General features: G+C 53.0%; 1 protein-coding gene across 1 annotated transcript in view; it reads right to left on the bottom strand.

Annotated features, from left to right (window-relative positions):
- Window positions 1–14,015, bottom strand: part of LOC145360920 (adhesion G protein-coupled receptor L1-like) — a 243,217-nt gene that overhangs the window by 77,354 nt on the left and 151,848 nt on the right. Inside the window, exons 6-11 of the mRNA XM_080216426.1 lie at window positions 12,915–13,018; window positions 11,771–11,956; window positions 8,289–8,327; window positions 6,710–6,893; window positions 4,764–4,886; window positions 1,489–1,694 (exon numbers count right to left, since the gene is read on the bottom strand). Coding sequence (XP_080072552.1) covers window positions 1,489–1,694; window positions 4,764–4,886; window positions 6,710–6,893; window positions 8,289–8,327; window positions 11,771–11,956; window positions 12,915–13,018 — 842 coding nt within the window. The remainder of the gene's footprint in view (window positions 1–1,488; window positions 1,695–4,763; window positions 4,887–6,709; window positions 6,894–8,288; window positions 8,328–11,770; window positions 11,957–12,914; window positions 13,019–14,015) is intronic.

Raw genomic sequence — 14,015 nt, forward strand, 5'->3', positions numbered from 1 at the left:
ATGCCGAGGAGTTCTCCCAGTATTCCTCCCTCAACCAGGAAGGCTGTAAATCGATTCGCCAGCCGTTCGGCCCAACGCTCTCGGGATCTTGCTGTGCGAAAGGTTGGCTGCTGCCTGGGGGAACTGGGAACGTGGAGGGGTCGCTGCGGGAATGGGAGTTCCTTGTGCACAGGAGCAGACCTTGAGTGCTTGTGAAACGCACCATCAAACCTGATGCCAACAGGGTTGCCAGGCTAGGGTGGCACCCCCACCACCCCGCCAAGAGATATCACCTGTCTCTGGGTGTTTTTAGTAGTCAGAAGGCCAAATTTCCCATCGGGAATGTTCCAGCCAGCGGGTAGCTGTTCCAGCCAGCATCTATTCCCAATGACGCAGGTCATTGCTCTGGGGCAGCAACGGATGGGATACTGGGGACAGAGTGTAGAGCGCCCACTCAACCCAACCTCCGGATCTGACCGAGCAGAGTGCCACACCCCGTGCCGGCAGCGAGGGTGAATTTATCCCACAGGAGCCTGCCCTGGAAAACATTCCACGACAACTCACTTGGAAGATGTGCGGATTGGCTGTGCTAAGTTGCCCCTTAGTGTCGGGGGGGACCAACTAGGGTAAATTCAAGGGGTGACATCCGTAAGCTGCTCCCTCCCCCACCCCCCCAACCCGGTATCCCCTCTGCTCCCCCCCCCAACCCACCAACATCGGCTCCCCCCTCCACTCCATCTCCTGCCCACCTCTTTGCCTCCCCTCTGTCGCCCGCCCTTCCCGCTGGCTCACCCCCTCCCCGCACATCCCGGCTCTCACCTCTCCGGCTCCATCTCCCACTGCCCCCCCCCCACCACCGGCTCCCAGCTCCCCCCTCCCAGGTTCCACCCCCCCCCACCACTCCATCCCCCCTCCCCCGGGGGAGAGCCTAGGCTCGCTCCCTCCCCATCCCATCTCCCCAGCTGCCCTTCTGCCCGTCCTCTCCCCCCCCCCACCAACCCCCTCCACTCCCCCTTCCCAGGAGTGGGGGGGGGGGGGGGGGGGGCAGGCCCAGCTCCAGCTCCCCTCCCACCCCCCTCTGCCCTCCCCCAACTCCCTAGCTCCACCTCACACCCCGCTCGCTCTCTCTCCGTCCCTCCCCCCCCCCACTCTGTTGCCTCCCCCCACCCCACGGAGGAGCCTCTCTGGCCCCTCCCCCCTCCACAGCCCACCTCCCTGGCTACCCCCTCCCCTCCCCCCACCTCCATTCCCCCCTTCCTGGGGCACCCCCCCTCCCCTCCAGCACCCTCTCCCCGTGGCTCCCTCTCTGCCCTTCCCCCCTCGCTGGGGGGGGGGGGGGGGGAGCCGAGCCCTGGCTTCCCCTCCAGCCCACCCCCCTCCCCCTCCCCCTCCCTCAGGCTCCCTCTCTGCCCTTCCCCCTCCATTCCGCCACCCAGCTCCCCTCCACCCCACCTCCACCCCCTGCCCCGGGGGGGGCGGTGGGTGGGGACCCCCCCCGGCCGTCCGTACATTCAGGTGCTGCAGGGTGAAGATGACGGGCTCAGTGAGGAAGACACGGCTGGATTCCTTGTTGATGGAGGCGGCGATGATCTGAGAGTTGACGACGATGGAGGTGCTCTGGCTGCTGAGGTCAGTGCCCATCCTCACCGTGGCGTTCTCCGTCGACAGGAACTGGCCCAGGTTGTTGTACAGGATCAGCACCACCTTCACAACCCCTGCGGAATAGCACCAGGAGGCGTCGTCACTAAAACCATCACCGGACGCCATGGCTACAAAGCGGGGGTTGACCCCCCCCACTCCTCAGTGAACTAACACCTCAAAGAGGAATCCCTCCCCCTTTAATCTGTTAAAGTGAGTGTGTGACGTGGTCCAATCTGCTCCTCAGCAACTTTTTTGTGGTTAAATCAAAATAACTCCCTGAGACTCTGCAAAAATCACACTTTATTTCTCTGACTAACAGTGAACGGGTTATCTCAACTATTAAACCGAATCGAACACGATTTTAATGGGATGCCATTCTAACAAAGAGGAATCCCTCCCCCTTTAATCTGTTAAAGTGAGTGTGTGACGTGGTCCAATCTGCTCCTCAGCAACTTTTTGTGGTTAAATGAAAATAACTCCCTGAGACTGTCTCAGCAAAAATCACACTTTATTTCTCGAACAGTGAACGGGTTATCTCAACTATTAAACCCAATCGAACACGATTTTAATGGGATGCCATTCTAACAATTCCCACTCATTCACGGAAAAAAAATTCCAGTCCCTCTCTAAATTACAACTAAGTTTTGTGGATTCTGGACCTCCTCTCTTGGTTTTTCTTTAGTACCAAATTTGGTGTCGTCAGCAAATTTGGAATCGAATTGGAGGGGAATTTGGCCGCACGGTCAGAGGTGTATAAGGAGTATGAGAACATAGCCTTGTGGGGGACACCAGTGTTGAGGATGATCGTGGAGGAGGTGTTGTCGCCTGTCCTTACTGATTGTGGTCCGTGGGTTCGAAAATTCAGGATCCAGTCACAGAGGGAGGAACCGAGGCCCAGACCACGGAGTTTGGAGTTGAGTTTCGTGGGGATGATGGTGTTGAAGGCTGAGCTGTAGCCAATAAATAGGAGGCTGGAGATGAGGAGAATTGTTTCCTCACAGAGGGCGGGGAGTGTCCGGAACTCTCTTCCTTAGAAGGCAGTGGAAGCAGAGACGTTGAATATTTCTATGGCAGAACTGGATAGATTCTTGAGGCAGTGAGAGGTTATTGGGGGGGGCTTGAGGTTCCACTCTCCTCGGATGGTGATGGCTAACACAAGGGGACATAGCTTTAAACTGAGGGGTGGTAATTATAGGATGGATGTCAGAGGTAGGTTCTTTACTCAGAGGGTAGTAAGGGTGTGGAATGCCCTGCCTGCAGCAGTTGTGGACTCGCCAACTTTAAGGGCATTCAAATGGTCAGTGGATTGGCATATGGATAACATTGGAATAGTTTAGGTTAGAGGGTCATTAGATTGGTTCCACTGGTCGGCGCAACATCGAGGGCCGAAGGGCCTGTACTGCGCTGTAATGTTCTATGTTCTCTATTCAGATCAGCCACGGGCTTAGTGAATGGAGGGGCTGAGTGGCCTACTCGCACTCCAAATTTGTATGTTCGTATCTAAGGAAGGGTGAGAGGGGGTGACCTAATCAGGGTCTTTAACATCCTGAAAGGTTTTGATGGAGTGGATACAGAGTGAATATCTCCTCTTGTAGGGAAGAATCTAACTGGAGACCACTGATGTAAAATAGTCAACAAGAACTCTAGTGGGTAATTTGGAAAAAAAACAAATATGGCTGCCTGTTGTCGTGGTCTGGGCCTCGGCCTCCCTCTGTGACTGAATCCTGAACTTCCTAACCCACAGACCACAATCAGTAAGGATAGGCAACAACACCTCCTCCACAATCATCCTCAACACCGCTGCCCCACAAGGCTGTGTTCTCAGCCCCCTCACTATACTCCTTATACACCTCTGTCCGTGCGGCCAAATTCCCCTCCAATTCGATTCTCAAGTTTGCTGACAATACTACGGTAGTGGGTCGGATCTCAAACAATGATGAGACAGAGAACAGGAACGAGATAGAGAATCTGGTGAACTGGTGCGGCGACAATAATCTCTCCCTCAATGTCAACAAAATGAAGGAGATTGTCATTGACTCCAATGAGGAGAACATGCCCCTGTCTACACCAACGGGGACAAAGTAGAAAGGGTCGAGAGCTTCAAGTTTTTAGGTGTCCAGATCACCAACAACCTGTCCGGGTCCCCCCAACGCCGACACTATAGTTAAGAAAGCCCCACCAATGCCTCTACTTTCTCAGAGAACTAAGGAAATTTGGCATGTCAGCTACGACTCCCACCAACTTTTACAGATGCTCCATAGAAAGCATTCTTTCTGGTTGTATCACAGCTTGGTATGGGCTCCTGCTCTGACCAAGACCGCAGAGAAACTACAAAAGGCCAGGAACGTAGCCCAATCCATCATTCAAACCAGCCTCCCATCCACTGACTCTGTCTACACTTCCCGCTGCCTCAGCAAAGCAGCCAGCATAATTAAGGACCCCACACACCCCGGACATTCTCTCTTCCGTCAGGAAAAAGATACAAAAGTCTGAGGTCACGTACCAACCGACTCAAGAACAGCTTCTTCCCTGCTGCTGTCAGACTTTTGAATGGTCCTATCTCGCATTAAGTTGATCTTTCTCTGCACCCTAGCTATGATTGTAACACTACATTCTGCACTCTCTCATTGCCTTCTCTATCAATGGTATGCTCTGTATAGCACGCAAGAAACAATATTTTTCACTGTATACTCTACACGTGACAATAATAAATCAAATTTAATCATCGTCAGGTCCTGGAATGGCCAGTTGTGTGGCTAACCCCATGTCACACCCTGAGACTGCCTGGTGCCATGACTACACACTGTCGGGTCCTGGGACTGCCTGTTGCTGAAGCGGGGCAGTGGGACTATTTTGGGATCGATACAGGGCTATGGGGAGAGAGCGGGGCAGTGGGATTAGTTTGGGGATTGATACAGGGCTATGGGGAGAGAGCGGGGCAGTGGGATTAGTTTGGGGATTGATACAGGGATATGGGGAGAGAGCGGGTGGAGGGGGGCGGGGGCGGCAGTGGGATGCCAGGACCCGCTTAGCTCTTGGGTGACTGTCTGTTGCCGTGACTACCCGTTAACCAGCCCCACATTGTGTTTGGTTCACACTTTGGCAGCAAGGGGGTTAACAGGCTGACTGGCGCTGACACTCACCGTTGCGACTGTTCTGTTTGATGGTATTTGGGGAGATCTGGATGAAGCTTTCTGTCAGGTAGCCATTTGGAAATGTCAACTCCTTCACCTGCTCTTCCGTATTGAGCACACAGACTTCAAACACTGTGAGAGAGAAAGAGAGAGAGGGAGGGAGGGGAGAGAGAGAGAGGGAGGGAGGGGAGAGAGAGAGGGGGAGGGAGGGGAGAGAGAGAGAGGGGGAGGGAGGGGAGAGAGAGGGAGGGAGAGGGAGAGAGAGGGGGGAGAGGGAGAGAGAGGGGGGAGAGGGAGAGAGAGGGGGGAGAGGGAGAGAGAGGGGGGAGAGGGAGAGAGAGGGGGGAGAGGGAGAGAGAGGGGGGAGAGGGAGAGAGAGGGGGGAGAGGGAGAGAGAGGGGGGAGAGGGAGAGAGAGGGGGGAGAGGGAGAGAGAGGGGGGAGAGGGAGAGAGAGGGGGGAGAGGGAGAGAGAGGGGGGAGAGGGAGAGAGAGGGGGGAGAGGGAGAGAGAGGGGGGAGAGGGAGAGAGAAAGAGAGAGAGGGAGAGAGAGAGAGGGAGGGGAGACAGAGAAAGGTGGGGGGGGGGAGAGAGAGAAGGGGGGTCAGAGAAAGAGGGAGGGAGAGAGAGGGTAGAGCGAGAGAGAGAGGGAGGGGGAGAGAGAGAGGAGGGGGGTGCAGAGAAAGAGGGAGGGAGAGAGGCGGGGGAGAGACACCCGCACACACACAAAGAAAGACACAGAGAGAGAAAAATACAGAGAAAGGAAGAAAGACAGGGGAGGGGGAGAAGGAGGGAGTGAAGGAGAGAGAGGAGGAAATGAGAGGGTCGGAAAAGGGAGGAAAGGTGGAGAGAGAAAGAGAGAGAGAGAGCAGAGATAGCGGAAGGGAAAGGGAGTAGTGAGGACAGCAGAGAGAAGGAGAGGCGAAAAGAGAGACCGAGTGAGGAGAGAAGAGAGCGAGGGAAGACGGAGAATGTGAGGAGAGGGGAAGAGGAGAGAGGGAAAGATAGAGAGAGAGTGAGAATGGGGAATGCAGGGAGGAGAGTTGGGGTGAGATGCAAAGGAAAGATGAAGAGAAGGAGAGAAGGAAGGAGAGGGGGAAGATAAAATTAGAGGTAGAATAAGGGTGTGAAAGATTAAGAGAGTGAGTGTGAGAAAGATGAGGATGGAGAGATGCAGAAACAGAGGGTGAAACAGCAAGATAAACAGGAATCAAAGAGGGAGGAAGAGGACAGGAAGTGGGACAAGAGCAGAACACAACGAGACAGATGAAAATTCCAGAGAGCCAAGAGAAAGTGAGGCAGAGAGAGAGAGAGTGAGAAACAGAGAGGGAGATGAAGCCAGAGTGTTTGTAGTTAGCACTGATTTTATATTCATTGGAAGCAGAATAGTGTTTCTCCTTTCCTGTATCAACGCACAGATAAAAATCCAAGTTGGAATCAGTTTTAAGATCTCAGTGACACTGACAGACGGAGGCAGCAGGTTTATCTGAGCCCAGGCAGGGTGAGGTACACACAGTGACTCTGTAATGACAGCAGATGGTCCGACAGGCGGCGTGCCATATACACAGAGGGACACCGGGCTGGGGACGTACACGCACCGGGCTGGGCACGTACACGCACCGGGCTGGGCACGTACACGCACCGGGCTGGGCACGTACACGCACCGGGCTGGGCACGTACACGCACCGGGCTGGGCACGTACACGCACCGGGCTGGGCACGTACACGCACCGGGCTGGGCACGTACACGCACCGGGCTGGGCACGTACACGCACCGGGCTGGGCACGTACACGCACCGGGCTGGGCACGTACACGCACCGGGCTGGGCACGTACACGCACCGGGCTGGGCACGTACACGCACCGGGCTGGGCACGTACACGCACCGGGCTGGGCACGTACACGCACCGGGCTGGGCACGTACACGCACCGGGCTGGCAATGTACCGTCAATACTTACCGACATTCTGGGTGGTGGTGTTGACCCTCGCTGGCACCTTGAGGTTGTCCGCTAGCAGAAAGGCCCCTTCTTCCAAGATATCCAACAACATGGTTGCCGTGTGAACCTGTTCTGTGGTGTTCATATCTTTCCAGGACTCCAGAGCCTCCGGTCTCAGCAGATTATCCACAGTCTGTACAACAGCCTAGAAGCAAATCACATCTGTGAGGTGTGGTGGCACAGTGGGTTAGCACTGCTATCGCAAAGCGCCAGGGATCTGGGTTCGATTCCTGGCTCGGGTCCCTGTGTGGAGTTTGCACATTCTCCCCGTGTCTGTGTGGGCTTACCCTGGGTGCTCCAGTTTCCTCCCACAATCCAGATTAGGTGGATTGGCCGTGCTAAATTGTCCCTTAGTGTCCAAAGATGTGCAGGTTAGGTGGATTGGCCATGCTAAATGAATAGGGATAGGGAGGGGGTGGACGCTCTTTTGTACAGACTCGATGGGCTGAATGGCCTCCATCTGCACTGCATGAATTCTTTGATTTCGATTTATACTGAAGATGGAGTTCCCAACCTCCCCAGGATTACCCTGGAGCCTGTAAGAAGTAATTTTTAATCTCGTGGTTATTTTTAACAGCACAGTCTATAGGGTACACTGGTTTAATCTGTCCTAATCTCCAATGTGTCAGCCAGGATTAGACCCGTTCATCAGTGACGGCTGTGTGTAACGTCTACAGGATGCACAGCAGCACCTCAGCAAGGCTCCTTAGACAACACCTTCCAAACCCTGTAGGGCAGCAGATACCCCAACACCCGCAATTTCCCCTCAAAGCCACACACCATCCTGCTTTGCAAATACATCAGTGTTGCCTCACTGTCGCTGGCTCTCAAAATCCTGGAACTCCCTCCAAGATGTTGAGAGGAATAGGTAGGGTGGATCCTCGGAGGCTATTTCCCCAGGGCTGGAATGGTGGCTACGAGAGGACACAGGTTTATGGTGCTGGGGAGCGGGAGATGTCAGGGGTAAGTTTTTCACTCAGAGGGTGGTGGGTGAGTGGAATCGGCGGTGGTGGTAGAGGTGAACTCGCTGGGGTCTTTTAAGAGACTTCTGGATGAGTACATGGGATTTAATGGGATTGGGAGTTATAGATAGGCCTGGTAGGTAGGGATATGATCGGGGCAACTTGTGGGCCGAAGGGCCTGTGTGTGCTGTAGAGTTCTATGGTCTCCCGAACAGCACGGTGGGTGTGCCTACACCACAGGGAGTGCAGCAGGCTCAAGAAGGCAGCTCACCACCACCTTCTCAAGGGGGCAATTAGAGATGGGCAATGAATGCTAGGCCAAGCCAGCGACATTCACACCCCAACAAAGGACTTGGATAGGGTCTGAGGTAAGAGTTGAAGCTAGTGCCTTTCGATGTGTGGCCGGCTGATGTTTTGAGTGGGATTAAAGTTGGGGGGGGGGCGCGAGGAGAAGGGAGCCATCAGCGAAAGGCAAGGGGCAGAGCAGAAAGGAGAGGCTAATTAATGTCCACCGTGCAGGAAGGGTGAGTGAACGAATGGAACAGAAAAGCCACCGCTTGCCACAAACACTCCCGTACCTCTATATAGGCTCTGCAAGTCCTCTCCCGCTTCTGAATCTGCAGCCATCAGGAGAGAGAAAAATATAAGATGCAATACACGTTACAGGAGCTGTTGATCATTGCACAAGTACAGAGGAAGATCCCACTACCGTGAGTTACTGTTTGCCAGCCTCTCTCCTCCTCTACATTGCCCCCGAATGCAGTGACGGTCTCAGTCCCTGTGCCGTAGAAAAGATGTGGAGATGCCGGTGTTGGACAGGGGTAAACACAGGAAGAAGTCTCACAACACCAGGTTAGAGTCCAACAGGTTTATTTGATAGTAAACCCCAAAAGCTTGTGAGTTTACTATCAAATAAATTGGTTGGACTTTAACCTAGTTTTGTGAGACTTCTTACCATAGAGAAGGTACAGTGCAGAGAGAGAGAGGCCATTCAGCCCATCATGTCTGCCTGGACAAAAAACTAGCCCCCTCATTATTGACCCCACTTTCTACCATGGGGTCCCTCGCCTCGCAGGTTCTGGCCCTTCAGCCTTCAAATAATTCCTGAATTTCAGGCGTAGCTGCCAACTCTGGGCCAGAAAGGTGAACCTCATGTACCCCTCTAACCCTTAATTCATGGGCAGTGCCTCCATTTTAAACCTGCACAGGAGGAGTCCGTACGGCTGAGGTCACGTACCCACCGACTCGAGAACAGCTCCTTCCCTGCTGCCATCAGGCTGTTGAATGGATCTGTCTTATAGGGCGGCACGGTGGCACAGTGGGTTGGCACTGATGCCTCACAGTTCCAGGGACCCGGGTTCGATTCCCGGTCACTGTCTGTGTGGAGCCTGCACGTTCTCCCCGTGTCTGCGTGGGTTTCCTCCCATAGTCTGAAAGACATGCTGGTTAGGGTGCACTGGCCATGCTAAATTCTCCCTCAGTGTACCCGAACAGGCGCCGGAGTGTGGCAACTAGGGGATTTTCACTGTAACTTCATCGCAGAGTTAATGTAAGCCTACTAGTGACACTAATAAATAAACTTTGTTATTACTGGAGCGTGTTTGGAAAAGTCTTTTGGTGCAGGTTCAGTCACTTCCCAGCACACAATCTGCACAAAAATAAACACCTACGTGTTGTGAGACTGAATCTTAAAAACTGTTGCTGTGAACTCAGTTTCCAAGCTTCACATTCCTTCCCCATCTCCCTCTGTATCAGCGGTCCTTCTCTCTCATCCCTTTAACCTGTTCATCCATTCACTGATTGGGTAGTACTGGGGTAGGGTGGGGTGGGACAGCGGTTAGCACTGTTGCCTCACAATGCCAGGAATCCGGGTTCGATTCCCGGCTTGGGTCACTGTGCAGACTCTGTACGTTCCCCCTGTGTCTGCGTGGGTTTCCTCCGGGTGGTCCAGTTTCCTCCCACAGTCCAAAGATTAGGTGGACTGGCCATGCTAAATTGCCCCTTAGTGTCCAAAGATGTGCAGGTTAGGAGGATTGGCCATGCTAAATTGTCCCTTAGTTTCCAAAGATGTGCAGGTTAGGTGGATTGGCCATGCTAAATTGCCCCTTAATTTCCAAAGATGTGCAGGTTAGGTGGATTGGCCATGCTAAATTGTCCCTTAGTTTCCAAAGATGTGCAGGTTAGGTGGATTGGCCATGCTAAATTACCCCTTAGTGTCCGAAGATGTGCGGGTTAGGTGGATTGGCCATGCTAAATTGTCCCTTAGTTTCCAAAGATGTGCAGGTTAGGTGGATTGGCCATGCTAAATTGTCCCTTAGTTTCCAAAGATGTGCAGGTTAGGTGGATTGGCCATGCTAAATTACCCCTTAGTGTCCGAAGATGTGCGGGTTAGGTGGATTGGCCATGCTAAATTGTCCCTTAGTTTCCAAAGATGTGCAGGTTAGGTGGATTGGCCATGCTAAATTGTCCCTTAGTTTCCAAAGATGTGCAGGTTAGGTGGATTGGCCATGCTAAATTGTCCCTTAGTTTCCAAAGATGTGCAGGTTAGGTGGATTGGCCATGCTAAATTACCCCTTAGTGTCCGAAGATGTGCGGGTTAGGTGGATTGGCCATGCTAAATTGCCCCTTAGTGTCAGGGGGGCTAGTAAGATAAATATGTGGGGTTATGGGGATAGAGCCTGAATGGGATTGTTGTCAGTGCAGACTCGACGGGCTGAATGGCCTCCTTCTACACTTTAGGATTGTGTAGCAGGATAGATAGGGTGGGATGGAGTGGGATTAGATTGTGTGGTGGGATTGGGGGGGGAGGATGCAGTGAGATGTGATGCACTGGGTTGGGAAGTGGTGAGATATTTGGAAAAGGAAGGGTTGAATGCGTTTGTGGTCTATATTCCCCCTCTCCCCAGTCATCACCTTCTCCCTCTCGAATCGGTGCTTTTTCTCTCTCTCCCACACTCTCTCTCTCACCAGGCTGCAGGGGAGGCGATGGCCGAGTGGTATTATCGCTAGTCTACTAATCCAGAAACTCAGATAACGTTCTGGGGGACCTGGGTTCGAATCCCACCACTGCAGATGGTGGAATTATAAAAAAAACTGGAATTAAGAATCTACTAATGACTGTGAAACCATTGTCAGAAAAACCCGTCTGGTTCCCTTTCGGGAAGGAAATCTGCCGTCCTTACCCGGTCTGGCCTACATGTGACTCCAGAGCCACAGCAATGTGGTTTATTCTCTGAAACTGCCCTCTGGAAAAGGGTGACGATGAATGGGTAGAAAATGCTGGCCAGCCAGCAACGCCCATGTCCCACGATTGAATATAGAAAAAAATCTTTCTCTCTCTCTCAATGTGTAAGGGCGGTAGTTATCTCCAGTGACAGCCCTTATTGAACAGGGTTCGTGTCTCCAGAGGCAGCCCCTGTGACAGAGTTACACAGCTACAGAAAACTGGAGGTCTCAATCAGACTGGAAACAATTCAACATTCAAATGTCTCCCCTCTAATCATAAATCAAGCTGCAAACACCCCCGTTATATCTCAAACAACACCCCCCCTTTTCCCAGAGTGGATAAGTCACATTTGGAGGCTCGATCCTGTCCAGCTGAGTTACCCAAGGTTCCAGTTACACACCCACACTTCTCATACATTAACAGAGTACCAGTCAGTTGGGATCCTCTATTCCCGAACTAACTGGTTCCCCATGTGACTATGCCATGAGGCTGCCTCTGGAGGCAGACATCACAAAATTAGCTCAGAAAAGCCTCTCGCAGAAACAAATACTGAACACGACTGTTGTTCTCGGTGTGTACTCTCTCTCTCTCTCTTTTTCTTTCTCTCTCCAGACTGCGAATGTTCTCCCTCCCTCTCTGCTGCACTCTCTCTCTCTCCAGACTGTGAATGTTCTCTCTCCCTCTCTGCTGCACTCTCTTTCTCTCTCTCTCTCTTTCTCCCCACCCCACATTCTCTCCCTCTCTCTCTCCCTCTCCGTGCCCGCACTGGAGGCTCTGTTTATGCCGATGAAACTTGTAACCGCAGCGGTCACCGCGAGGAAAAGCTACTCAAACCTTGTTGTAACTGCGTCCCGCCGACTCTTTGTCACTAGGCCTCAGGGCCTGCAGTTGGGCATCCAGAATATCCAGCAACTGCTCCATCAGCTTGACGGAGGAACTGACATCGCCGGCGTAGATGGGGCCTCTGGTGTGACGGGACAGCTCATTCGCGATGTTAGCCGCATTCTCTCCGCTCTTAATCTGCGGGGACGAGAAAGAGCCAACGTCAGAAAAAAAATCAGCCGAGGAACCCGTTGTCTTGCTGCGTCCAAGTTGTGAATGTAAATCAGAGACTGAGTAACTCACCAGCCTGCCGCCTCGGGGACCCGTCTGGGTGTGTCCCATAAAACATTGGCCGGAATTTTACTGTCCCGCCTGCCACGGGAATCGGAGCGGGCGAGGGGAGGGGTGCAAAGGGAGACAACGAGAAGGTCCACTGACCTCGGGCAGGATTTTACGGTTTTGGGATGAGCGAGACTGTAAAAAAAATCCCACCCATTTTGTTGGCCGTTTCCCACGCCACGATTTCCATCCGGGTAGTCATTTTTTTTTCCGACCAGTCTGACTGATGTGATTCGCGTGTGAAGTCGAACCTTGGTCAGACCCCACTTGGAGTACTGTGCGCAGTTCCAGTCGCCTCACTACAGGAAGGATGTGGAAGCTATTGAGAGGGTGCAGAGGAGATTTACAAGAATGTTGCCTGGATTGGGAGGCATGCCTTATGAAGATAGGTTGAGGGAGCTCGGTCTTTTCTCCCTGGAGAGACGAAGGTCGAGAGGCGACCTGATAGAGGTTTATAAGACGTTGAGAGGTATAGATCGAGTGGATTCTCAGAGGCTATTTCCCAGGGCTGAAATGGTCGCTACGAGAGGACACAGGTTTAAGATGCTGGGGAGCAGGTACAGAGGAGATGTCAGGGGTAAGTTTTTCACTCAGAGGTGGTGGAATCGGCTGCCATCGGTGGTGGTGGAGGCGAACTCGCTGGGGTCTTTTAAGAGACTTCTGGATGAGTACATGGGATTTAATAGGATTGAGAGCTATAGGTAAGCCTAGTACGTAGGGATATCATCGGCGCAACTTGTGGGCCGAAGGGCCTGTTTGTGCTGTAGTTCTGTTCTAAGTACAACAAACAATGCCAGAGTCTCTTTGCCATGGTTACCTTTTGTGCCACCTGGTTTACCCAGGGCGAGGTGCAGTTGCTGAGATCTGGGCCTCTTGCGCTCCAGAGGCCGAGGGAAACCAGGCAGAGGTAGGAGGCGATACCTGCAGCACAGAGGGACAGAGGTGGGTATAACAGGTAGATAGGCACTCTCCACACACACACACACACATACTCCTGCCTCAAGTGGCTGATCAGTGACACCATATACTTGCTCTCAAAAGAGTTAACACACAATAATAATATTATCGTCGCAATTACAGAGAAGATGTCAGGGGTAAGTTTTTCACTCAGAGGGTGGTGGGTGAGTGGAATCGGTTGCCGTCGGTGGTGGTGGAGGCGAACTCACTGGGGTCTTTTAAGAGACTTCAGGATGAGTACACGGGATTTAATGGGATTGAGGGTTATAGATAGGCCTGGTAGGTAGGGATATGATCGGCGTAACTTGTGGGCCGAAGGGCCTGTTTGTGCTGTAGTGTTCTATGTTCTATTACCAATGCATGGTTGGCCACTGCATCAGGGTGGCATGGTGGTCAGCACTGTGGCTTCACAGTGCCAGGGACTCAGGTTCGATTCCCGGTTTGGGTCACTGTCTGTGTGGTGTATGCACATCCTCCACATGTTTGCATGGGTTTCCTCAGGGTGCTCCGGTTTCCACCCACAGACCGAAAGATGTGCTGGTTAGGGTGCATTGGTCATGCTAAATTCTCCTTCTGGTACCAGGACAGGTGCCAGACTGTGGTGACCAGGGAAATTTCACAGTAACTTCACTGCAGTGTTAATGTAAGCCTACATGTGACGAATAAAGAAAATTTAACTTGAACTTCACAACGTGCTGGCTGTTTCCATCTATTCTCCAAACCTGCTGCCGTGGTTCTTTTAGGCACTTGGAGGGTTGTGGGTTAGAAAGGTTCTGGGGTGGGAGTTGGGGGAGAGGGGGGCAGGGATGGGGGGTGCTGCATTGCATATTGGTAATGGTGCACGCTGCACTCAAAGCTGATGGACAGTGCGGGAAGTGGGGAGGCGGGAGCGGACAGTGTCGGAATGGGGGATCGGGAGCGGACAGAGCGGGAAGTGGGGGATCAGGAGCAGACAGAGCGG

The sequence above is a fragment of the Carcharhinus amblyrhynchos genome, chromosome 33 (genome assembly GCF_965287045.1).
Source record: "Carcharhinus amblyrhynchos chromosome 33, sCarAmb.v2.hapA, whole genome shotgun sequence".
NCBI classification, from domain to species: domain Eukaryota; kingdom Metazoa; phylum Chordata; class Chondrichthyes; order Carcharhiniformes; family Carcharhinidae; genus Carcharhinus; species Carcharhinus amblyrhynchos.